The sequence below is a fragment of the Leiobunum rupestre genome, chromosome 6 (genome assembly GCF_980474605.1).
Source record: "Leiobunum rupestre chromosome 6, qqLeiRupe1.1.hap1, whole genome shotgun sequence".
Classification (NCBI taxonomy): domain Eukaryota; kingdom Metazoa; phylum Arthropoda; class Arachnida; order Opiliones; family Sclerosomatidae; genus Leiobunum; species Leiobunum rupestre.
The window spans coordinates 36,581,092-36,591,599 of record NC_143389.1 but is presented as its reverse complement, the minus strand read 5'-3'; the positions used below and the strand labels follow the sequence as shown (position 1 = coordinate 36,591,599).

The 10,508-nt window shown below is 38.7% G+C and overlaps 1 protein-coding gene across 2 annotated transcripts; it reads right to left on the bottom strand.

The window, feature by feature from the left end:
* Positions 1–2,735: 2,735 nt before the first annotated feature.
* On the bottom strand, positions 2,736–10,146 carry LOC149940785 (1-phosphatidylinositol 4,5-bisphosphate phosphodiesterase delta-4-like). 2 transcript variants are annotated; one of them, XM_090177804.1, is made up of 5 exons: positions 9,604–10,146; positions 6,638–6,992; positions 5,348–5,542; positions 4,870–5,280; positions 2,736–4,745 (listed from the first exon to the last, which is right to left on the bottom strand). In XM_090177804.1, exons 2-5 carry the CDS (start codon positions 6,970–6,972, stop codon positions 3,161–3,163), a joined length of 2,526 nt encoding a protein of 841 aa, XP_090033930.1. In that variant the 5' UTR covers positions 6,973–6,992; positions 9,604–10,146; the 3' UTR covers positions 2,736–3,160. The 2 variants fall into 2 exon arrangements, with proteins under 2 accessions (XP_090033930.1, XP_090033931.1); XM_090177805.1 differs by lacking the exon at positions 9,604–10,146 and adding an exon at positions 9,162–9,275.
* Positions 10,147–10,508: the final 362 nt, after the last annotated feature.

The window sequence follows — 10,508 nt, the reverse complement described above, 5'->3', positions numbered from 1 at the left end:
GAAGGTACGTCAAAATTTTGAGAAGTGAGAATTCTCACTCTTCTCAAGAGAACTCGTGAAAAGAGATGACGTCACTTCCTGTGAGAAGGTACGTCAAAATTTTGAGAAGTGAGAATTCTCACTCTTCTCAAGAGAACTCGTGAAAAGAGATGACGTCACTTCCTGTGAGAAGGTACGTCAAAATTTTGAGAAGTGAGAATTCTCACTCTTCTCAAGAGAACTCGTGAAAAGAGATGACGTCACTTCCTGTGAGAAGGTACGTCAAAATTTTGAGAAGTGAGAATTCTCACTCTTCTCAAGAGAACTCGTGAAAAGAGATGACGTCACTTCCTGTGAGAAGGTACGTCAAAATTTTGAGAAGTGAGAATTCTCACTATTCTCAAGAGAACTCGTGAAAAGAGATGACGTCACTTCCTGTGAGAAGGTACGTCAAAATTTTGAGAAGTGAGAATTCTCACTCTTCTCAAGAGAACTCGTGAAAAGAGATGACGTCACTTCCTGTGAGAAGGTACGTCAAAATTTTGAGAAGTGAGAATTCTCACTATTCTCAAGAGAACTCGTGAAAAGAGATGACGTCACTTCCTGTGAGAAGGTACGTCAAAATTTTGAGAAGTGAGAATTCTCACTCTTCTCAAGAGAACTCGTGAAAAGAGATGACGTCACTTCCTGTGAGAAGGTACGTCAAAATTTTGAGAAGTGAGAATTCTCACTATTCTCAAGAGAACTCGTGAAAAGAGATGACGTCACTTCCTGTGAGAAGGTACGTCAAAATTTTGAGAAGTGAGAATTCTCACTATTCTCAAGAGAACTCGTGAAAAGAGATGACGTCACTTCCTGTGAGAAGGTACGTCAAAATTTTGAGAAGTGAGAATTCTCACTCTTCTCAAGAGAACTCGTGAAAAGAGATGACGTCACTTCCTGTGAGAAGGTACGTCAAAATTTTGAGAAGTGAGAATTCTCACTCTTCTCAAGAGAACTCGTGAAAAGAGATGACGTCACTTCCTGTGAGAAGGTACGTCAAAATTTTGAGAAGTGAGAATTCTCACTATTCTCAAGAGAACTCGTGAAAAGAGATGACGTCACTTCCTGTGAGAAGGTACGTCAAAATTTTGAGAAGTGAGAATTCTCACTCTTCTCAAGAGAACTCGTGAAAAGAGATGACGTCACTTCCTGTGAGAAGGTACGTCAAAATTTTGAGAAGTGAGAATTCTCACTCTTCTCAAGAGAACTCGTGAAAAGAGATGACGTCACTTCCTGTGAGAAGGTACGTCAAAATTTTGAGAAGTGAGAATTCTCACTCTTCTCAAGAGAACTCGTGAAAAGAGATGACGTCACTTCCTGTGAGAAGGTACGTCAAAATTTTGAGACGTGAGAATTCTCACTCTTCTCAAGAGAACTCGTGAAAAGAGATGACGTCACTTCCTGTGAGAAGGTACGTCAAAATTTTGAGAAGTGAGAATTCTCACTCTTCTCAAGAGAACTCGTGAAAAGAGATGACGTCACTTCCTGTGAGAAGGTACGTCAAAATTTTGAGAAGTGAGAATTCTCACTATTCTCAAGAGAACTCGTGAAAAGAGATGACGTCACTTCCTGTGAGAAGGTACGTCAAAATTTTGAGAAGTGAGAATTCTCACTCTTCTCAAGAGAACTCGTGAAAAGAGATGACGTCACTTCCTGTGAGAAGGTACGTCAAAATTTTGAGAAGTGAGAATTCTCACTCTTCTCAAGAGAACTCGTGAAAAGAGATGACGTCACTTCCTGTGAGAAGGTACGTCAAAATTTTGAGAAGTGAGAATTCTCACTCTTCTCAAGAGAACTCGTGAAAAGAGATGACGTCACTTCCTGTGAGAAGGTACGTCAAAATTTTGAGACGTGAGAATTCTCACTCTTCTCAAGAGAACTCGTGAAAAGAGATGACGTCACTTCCTGTGAGAAGGTACGTCAAAATTTTGAGAAGTGAGAATTCTCACTCTTCTCAAGAGAACTCGTGAAAAGAGATGACGTCACTTCCTGTGAGAAGGTACGTCAAAATTTTGAGAAGTGAGAATTCTCACTCTTCTCAAGAGAACTCGTGAAAAGAGATGACGTCACTTCCTGTGAGAAGGTACGTCAAAATTTTGAGAAGTGAGAATTCTCACTATCAAGGGAAGAATTTTTTAAATTTTGAAGCGCCCCAGGGTAGTAGCATAAGTTAATGATACCTCTAAGTAGACAAATAAGCCCTTTCAAGGTGGAATCTTTGTCCAGAAAAAGTGATGTCAAATCTTGTCTCTCCGATTCCCGCGAAAATGAAAGATTTAAAAAATATCTCGGACCCAGCGCCGCTGTGCGGTCGAGAATGAAACTATATTGGGCTGAGAGAAATAAACCAATAGCAAAAAAACGTTCTTTTGCCTCTGCGGGGGGAACGAATTTTCTAAGGGAATACCGAAATTTATCTCTTTTGGGGAAGTTCAAGCTAGCCTTGCACCAAACGAGATTAAAGAAACGTCAGCTTTGGCAGTTCCAAGTGTATGTTAAGGCTACTTTGATACGCAGTACGGAGAGACATAGGTTGATTTGGACAAGCATATCCGCCATAGGCAGCATAGCCATTTGTCTACTTAGAGGTATCATTAACTTATGGTAGTAGGTACTGCGATTTTTAATTTGAACAAACATGCGAGACAAACTATATTTTATTAAACTGAAGCTCTATCGCGAATTTTACCAAAATTTCTTTCATTCAACAAACAATCTTTGAAAATACAAATTTATTTCGATTTTAAATAATTATAAAATTGATTTCTAGGTGTTAGACGTCAATAATATATCATTTTTATATACAGTTTGTACATGCTTTGATTAATATAATTTATAATAGAGTGTAGATGTTTTATCGTGTATAGACTTAACTTGTCTACTAGGTTTAGTTTTAATTTGAAAATACACGTACGGGATTAAAATAGCTAAATTTACCTTCAATATTTTATTGATACTAAATAATTTTAAAATATTAAAAATTTTGGCCAAATATATCGTTAGTAAACCATGTGTTGGTTGTTAAATTTGACTTGCAATATAAAACAATGTGATTGATCATATTTTTAAATTTTAAAAAATTTCAATTAAAATTTATGATTTTTGGTTGGCGACAAATAAGATGTATAACTGTTAAGGCTTAACTGGTCCCAGATAGCTTCGTTACGTGAACGAATAATGCTGAAGGAACCAAAGGGATAAAATGTTCGTCCCACAAGTGAACATGCCTGTAACCTTCCTGAATGCAGTTGACCGGAAGCGCGAAAGTAGCAACCTTCCGATTGGTACCCAAGAAATTGTTGTCCTTGACGGTAAAAACTAAAATAGCCACGTCTGGAAATTTTATATCGAACACTAGCGTTTCGTTCCAAAGAGGGTTGAAACCGTTATCGCGGACGTGGTTTGTCTGCTTCTTCTGGCCGTCTTCGGGATGACCGTAAACTTTAACCGTGACATAAGGGTCAATAATCTCTCCTTCTTCCGCTTGCCCCGGCTTGGGTATCCAGTGACCGCTGATGACCTTCAATATCAGTTTCATTTTGTTCTTGGCCGATTTCTCCAAGTTATCGGGGTCGTAGGAACCGTCCCGAAGATACTTGGGTTTCAACACGTAACCGCAGCCTCCGTTCTGCGAAAACATGGCTTTGTCCAAGAGACATCCCTTGTCGAACGCCTGGACGTTCATGGCGGCTATTTGGCAACCGGCAGCCCAGAATTCAGTCGGTATAAAGTTACTAGAAAAAGTTCTGAGTCCGCTGGGGTAGATTCGACTTAAATGGTTGCGATTATAATACAGAAAGTCGGACGTTTTATTTTCCAGGTAATACTTGGCGGTGCCTTCCGAAAACGAAGCCATTTCGTAAAACCTCCATTTCTCTTTGACCTCTTCGAAATCGTGAAATCGGGTCGCTTTGCATAAATTGACTAAATCAGACAGTTGTCGCGACAATTTCTGGTAGCCTCTGGGCTTCGGTGGCGCCGCGGTTGGGTTTGACACTGGGATGTCCTTAAAGTTGTCTCGTTTACTAACCATCCGGTGTTTGATGTCAACTTGATCGGTAGTGTCGACGCTCTTACTGCTAGGAAGACAGACGAGACTTTCCCGAGGCTCATCCGTCGTGGTGTCCATTTCGAACGATTCTTCCTCTTCCAATAACTCTTCTTCCTCGCTTTCTTCGTCCCCGTCTAGGGCATAACCACCTCCTTCGGAGGACTTCATCTTTTTGGCTTTGAGAATGATTTTCCTTTTAAGATCCTTGGGGGAAGGGTACTTTGTAACGGTGGCCGGCACCGGATCAGTGTAAAGTAGATCTCCTAAAATCTCCACGAATAAATCAGCGGCGACTTTCTGTTGTTCCGTGCTACAATGATTTTCTAACGAAATGATCAGAGGGAATTCCGAGTTTGAAAAAGCGTACAGTTTGAGAGCGTCAATCACGTCGCGAAGCAAGATCTTGGTTGTGGCCGTGTAACCGTGAAAAACGATGGGCACGTCGTCCGGTCCGTCCCACATGTCAATTTCGATGCATCGAATGCCAAATTTAAGGGCCCGAACGTAAGCTTCCATGGTACTGTCACCGACTAGCTGCCCATGACGCAAATACGTGTTGTGAGATGATGCTATGAAGTATTCGTTCATTGGTCGGTTCATATCCTGGTTGATGGCTCGTTCGTTTACTTTGAAGATGTCCTGATCGTACGACAGCATGAAGTCCTTAAAGCCCCTACAAAAAAATACCAAATGTTATTACTTAACTCCAAGACATTCATATATCCGCGTATAAACGTGCAGGATTCATCGTGTCGACTTTGTTACTGTGACAACGAAAGTTACGTATCATAGCTTACCTAAACGTGAGACAGCCGGCAATATGGCCCGGATCGTTTTCGTATCCTTCAATAATGGAGACGCATTCCTCTCTGGTCTTAGTCATTTTCTGTTCGGTTGCCAAGAAGTTCATCAGCTCGTTCGGGCCCATCAGCTCGTTATTCTTCATCGAATATTTCTTGAAGAGGGTTTCCAGTTCCGGCCTAGCTTCCAACAAATGATAGAACGCCACGAATTCGTCCGGATCGAGCGCCTCTTTCGAGCCGATGGACGACTTTGAGGACTTGCGGACGTTAGCTCTCTTGAACAAGTTCATGGCCATTTGACGCTCCATTTTGACATTGAGCGTGTGTAGCAGCTTCAGGCATTCGTGGAAGGACAGATTACCACTTCGATCTCTATCAGCCCTCTGAAATTGTTTGATTAACCATCTGAAAACGAAGGTGACCAAGTTTAGTAATGACAATCTGAGCCAGCGTGATGGTAATATTATAGGACCTGTCAAATTGCTCCTCCCTGTGTCCCGAGCGGCAATCTTCAATCAAGTGGGCCAGTCCTTTCACCCAGGCATTCCGGGTTCTCGTATTTGGAGCGACGAAGTTGATGGTTCGGTAGTCGGGATTGACAACAACGGAAAAACACTGGCCCTCGTCCAAACGCGTCAGCGGCAGACTATGAGCGCTAGACAACTTCCTACGGGAAATGCCGTTTGTTATTATTGGATGAACTCACGAATGAGACTGCTTATAGAATGTAGACTGCTTAGGTCTCACTATCCAGGAAATTATAAAGCGATATTCGCCACGCTATGCCAAATATCACCGCGTTTGCGTTTTATAAGCTTATCAAACCCTTAATAAATATAAATAAAACTGGCATTTAACTAATAAAAACGTATTAACGCTCTAAAACGTTGTTTTTCTTTTCCATTTCAGTGTCCATTTTCCCCGCTAAAATCTTGTCGCCATTTTCTTTTAAAAGGCTCGCTTAAAAATATATTTTTAAAAGAATAGGATAATTTTACGCGTTGGACAAGTTGGTCGACAAGAGTTGTACAGATTTAAAATTCCTTTAGTTTTATTTATTTAAACTATTTTTTAAACCCTATAAATTTAGTTCGTTTTAGATTCTCAGTTAGTTTTAATTTTGGACTTTCTAATTATAAATTTATAATGCAGCTCGTAGGTGGTGCCTTTTAACTTGCATTTATTAAAAAGACCCAGAAATTAAATAGTCAAAACATAGTAAACCCCATTTACTAAATTTGAGAAATTAAGTTTACATTGATTACTGATATTTATTACGGCAACGTAAGTAGTATTGATAGGTATAAACTCATCCAGGAACTTTATGGCGGGTAAAAATTTTGCCAGTATGTGTAGCATTCGCCCAGGGCCGTTTTAGCCTTCAGTAGGCCTTAGGCAAAAATTTCTCACTTACCGACTTTCCAGACCTTCGTAGGTCCTATAATATGTAACAGGAATCCATAACGCTACTTGGAATGAATAACGGCTTCGATTTCCCGCCGTTGTGGCGGAACATAGTAGGCGGAGCTTATAAGCCTTTGTTTGTCACTGAATTTGACGTCATTTAAGGCGGTATAAGCGTGTTTAGCCCCTCCCACAATGTTCCGCCACAAAATAACACAGGGGATATGGGGAGATACTCATTCCAAGTAGCGTTATGGATTCCTGTATGTAATTGTAGGTCCTAACTTATCCTAACATTTTCGTAGGCCCTAGACACTTTGCTGCATTCGCCTATGTACTGTAATAATGTTCCACAAACCTGTATCTAGCTTGAATTTGGTTGAAAACATCGCTGTTCCATCCAGGTCGGACTTCGACCACTTCCTGAAGGTCGACATGGGGGACACCGCAGCACCAGTACCGTTTATTGGAAGGATAGTAATGGAGTTGCATGGTCTTTAGATCGACGTAGAAATGCCTACGATAGAAATTCTTCAGCGATTTGATCTTGAACATGCGAGTTCCTTTGGCCAGTCCCGGTAGAATCAGGGCGATGGGCAACTCGTCTTCCGTTCCATCGGGATCGTCCCTGAATTCGTACTTGGACGGTTTGATATTGGGAAATTTATCCGTTTTTTCCATCTTATCCGTCATAATGACGCTTCGCTGTGTTTCTGAAATTATGAAAATTTTGGTTAAAACCGTATTATAAAAACCTGTTTTGTTTTTATATAATAAAATAAAAAAAGCGTGTGTTTTGGGCGTGACCCCCACGTAGCTAAGAAGACACCCACAGTTTTGCAGAATCTGCCGGTGACGTGATGTGTATATTAGTGGAATGGTGCCCTCATAGCAGAGAACCATTTAATATATATAATTTCCCATCACATGCGCTGGCTCTTCGCGATCTAATTATTACGCAAATTTATTCCGTTTTAAAATATTACACATTTTTAATTCGCTTTAATTTATAATATCGGCCCAGTTCATTTTACACGCCTTAACAAAACTGCTTTAAAGTTTTAAACCCGTTCTAAATTTCCTACTTTCTAAAACACACTCCAGGAAAGTTATAATTACCGCGAAACGGGTAAATTACTATAATTAAGAAGTCGTGATATTCCCGTACAATTTACAAGAAAAAAATTAAAATATCTTTAAATAATTTTGAAAATTCCAAAATTTTAGCGAAAATCATTCTTAGAATCTCAAAAATGAAATTTAAAATAAAAAGTAAAATAAGTACGAAAACCATACTTTAAATTTAAAATCTTAATATTTGCGCTGGATTAACTAAATTAAAGTTTCTGCCACAACTGTTAACAGAAGTTAGGGGTGATTGGCGCTAGTTACGTTAAATAAAAATCTTAGTATTATCTGATTATAGTTTTCGATTTTTTAATGCACGGAGGAGCTTTAAGGGGTACAAACTAGATGAATTTACGTTTAAAAAATGAAAATGTTAAACAGACGGTACTGTGTCAATAAAATAACTTTCTTTCATACTTAGATAACACGGATATCCCCATGACAATACGTAGAAAACGACATTTTATGAAATTTGAGAAATTCCAGTTTCTTTATTTTGGTTAACATTATAAGTAAGCTACAAGTCATCCAAGAATGTTTTTGGCGGGTTGAAATTTTCCAGTACGGTGTACCACTTGTCTATGTACCGGAATTTATTACCGAGGGGTAAGACACTCTGCGAACTCGTGTACACTGCCGTACCTTTGACAGTGCTAAATGGAACTCTTGAACTCTTGAAAATATGTACCTTTAAGTAGGGCCGTAACCAGGGGGGGGGGGGGGGGGCGGTCGGGCCGTGCACACCCTGGACCGTATGGTTGTATGTACAATTTTTTTTTTATTTGTTTCCATTGCGTGCCCACCCTGAAATCAAATCCTGGTTACGGTGCTGCCTTTAACAGTGCTAAATGCACTAACTCGGTGTACAGATTATCTGAGACTGTCTTACCCCTCGTTTATTACTTACTCGAAATATTAAAAATTGACATTTACTAAGTTTTGCCATGAGGCAGCCGAATATCTATGAAGAACTTCCTTAAAACGACCTTGATAAAAAATTGCGCATAATATATTATAAATTTGGTTAGTTGGGATTTATAACACTATTGCATCCGTTTCCTGGAAATTTACTTTCACTGATACGGGAAATACTAGCATCACGAAAAATGCGTCACGAAATGACGTTATTATACATGTATACTCTAGAGAACTAGTTTAATTTCCCTCCAGTCACGTGGTTTAATTAAATAACTTCATCTAATAAAAGGTCTACGATAAATATTAATACTAATTACACGCTTGACTTGCCGTGTTAAATTTCAAGGTTAAAATAATAGAAAATATTACAAACAATACTTAATAAAACTATAGTGGGCGCAATTTGGCAAATGTCCGAAAAAAAAAAAATTAAATTCCTTTCTTTTTTTAATTAGGGGTAACTTGTTAAAACAGTAAAGTAGCCACTTAAATCGTGAAATGTATAATCTTTGAAATGGCATCGCGTTGAGAAAGAGCAGATTCCCTTTTTCGGTCATATAGTTTCTTTTTAAGAATAAATTTCCAGTTTTTATATAGGTCAATATCCTTGAGTACACTTGAAACCGCGACGAATTTTCGAGTAGTTTCTTTAACCGGCAATAATTGCGTATGGGTATAGTCATTCTATAATATTCGATTCTTGAACACTATTATTGAGTCATGGTAGAGTCGTGCCATTAATCGAAATATAAAAATAAACGTAATGCTATTGAAAGGCACAATAGGAGAGCCTTAATAAATCTCACTCAATAATAGCTCCATTAAAATCTACTTACATTAATGTTTAGTTCTGAAAAGAACTGAGCTTATTCTATTGTCGGTGTTCAAATACAATTTAAAAAAACCAATCTAGATACTTCGATATTAAGATTGATAAGAGAATCGATAAGATTAGATACTTGACTATTTACACTTTCAAACCTTGAACATCTGTAATCCTATAGATTAGATTATTTTTATAATAATTAAAAAATTGACAGTGTAAATCCATTATATCGAGACGAACGAATTTACGTAACGTAGGAAGTACCTGTACATAACTTCATTTGGCATGGAATCATGTTTGAGTGACCCGAAACGTCAAATTACAAAATCCATTTAATTATTAAATGTAGTAGTAACCTATTAATTTAATACCAGAATATTGAAAAAAATTATTTCGCACGATAATTTTGTATTCTTCCACTAAATTTTAAAATATATCGAAAAATAACTCACGATTTTCATTAAAACTCCTCTTGAATATTCTCGAACACGCGCGACAAAAACACACTACGAATGTTGGACGCTACGAAGAGTTAAATTTAGTTTTCGACGCAAAAAATGCGTAATATCCTCTTCTAGACGAAAAATTAGGAGGGGAAAACACCGTTTTAAAATATCGCAATTGTAGCTAGAAACACGTTCGCTCGTTGCACTCTCTTTTCGAAATATGGAAGGTACAAAAATTGAGGCCAGAATGAGTAGGCCTTTGAAATAGCGCGGGCGGGTATCTAATCTATCTATTTATTAGGCGCGCTCTAGCTTTAGCTCCTTCGCGCTACGTACTGGCAACTGGTTTTTAAATTAAAAAAACAAAATGAAAAACATTCTTGGCCAATGAAATTTTATCTTCGCTCTGCGAGTTCGACTAAACGGAAAGCGAAACTAACAAGTGGTATCCTCTCGTTTGCGGTTGTGTCACCTACTTCCAAACAAGTTGGCTACGCCCTGAAAAGATGTCATTTTCTCGCGTCTCGTTTTGGTCACCTGTTTCGAGTCACTAGCTGTTTCAACGCGAGATTGTTTTGATGCAAGTAGCGGCGCCAGGATTTTTGGGGAGGTAGGCCAAACATTTAGAGACCCCTCCAAAATTATGGAGGCCCCCCCCCCCCACCACAATTTTTACAAATCCGTCCACGTGGATTATTTAATTTTTTTAAGCAAATAGTGCAATTTTTGGGTAAAATGGTTACGCGACGAAAAAATTAGAACTAATAACACTTAACAAATGAGTGGTTATTTACTTATTTCTACGACTGAATTCCAGTCTATCACTTTACATTCATTCCTTCGGTACTTCGCATGTACATCCCTTACATCAGAACTTACAACTTTACGAAAATGAATGTACATAGGTACAC

What these genes read in the sequence shown, in the direction of transcription:
- LOC149940785 (XM_090177804.1), bottom strand. Translation starts at nt 6,972, where the DNA reads ATGACGGATAAGATGGAAAAAACGGATAAATTTCCCAATATCAAACCG. An exon ending in AGGGAGGAGCAATTTGACAG is followed by an intron (nt 5,281 to 5,347) that starts GTCCTATAATAT and finishes CTTCGTTTTCAG; the next exon opens with ATGGTTAATCAAACAATTTC. An exon ending in GCCGGCTGTCTCACGTTTAG is followed by an intron (nt 4,746 to 4,869) that starts GTAAGCTATGAT and finishes ATTTTTTTGTAG; the next exon opens with GGGCTTTAAGGACTTCATGC.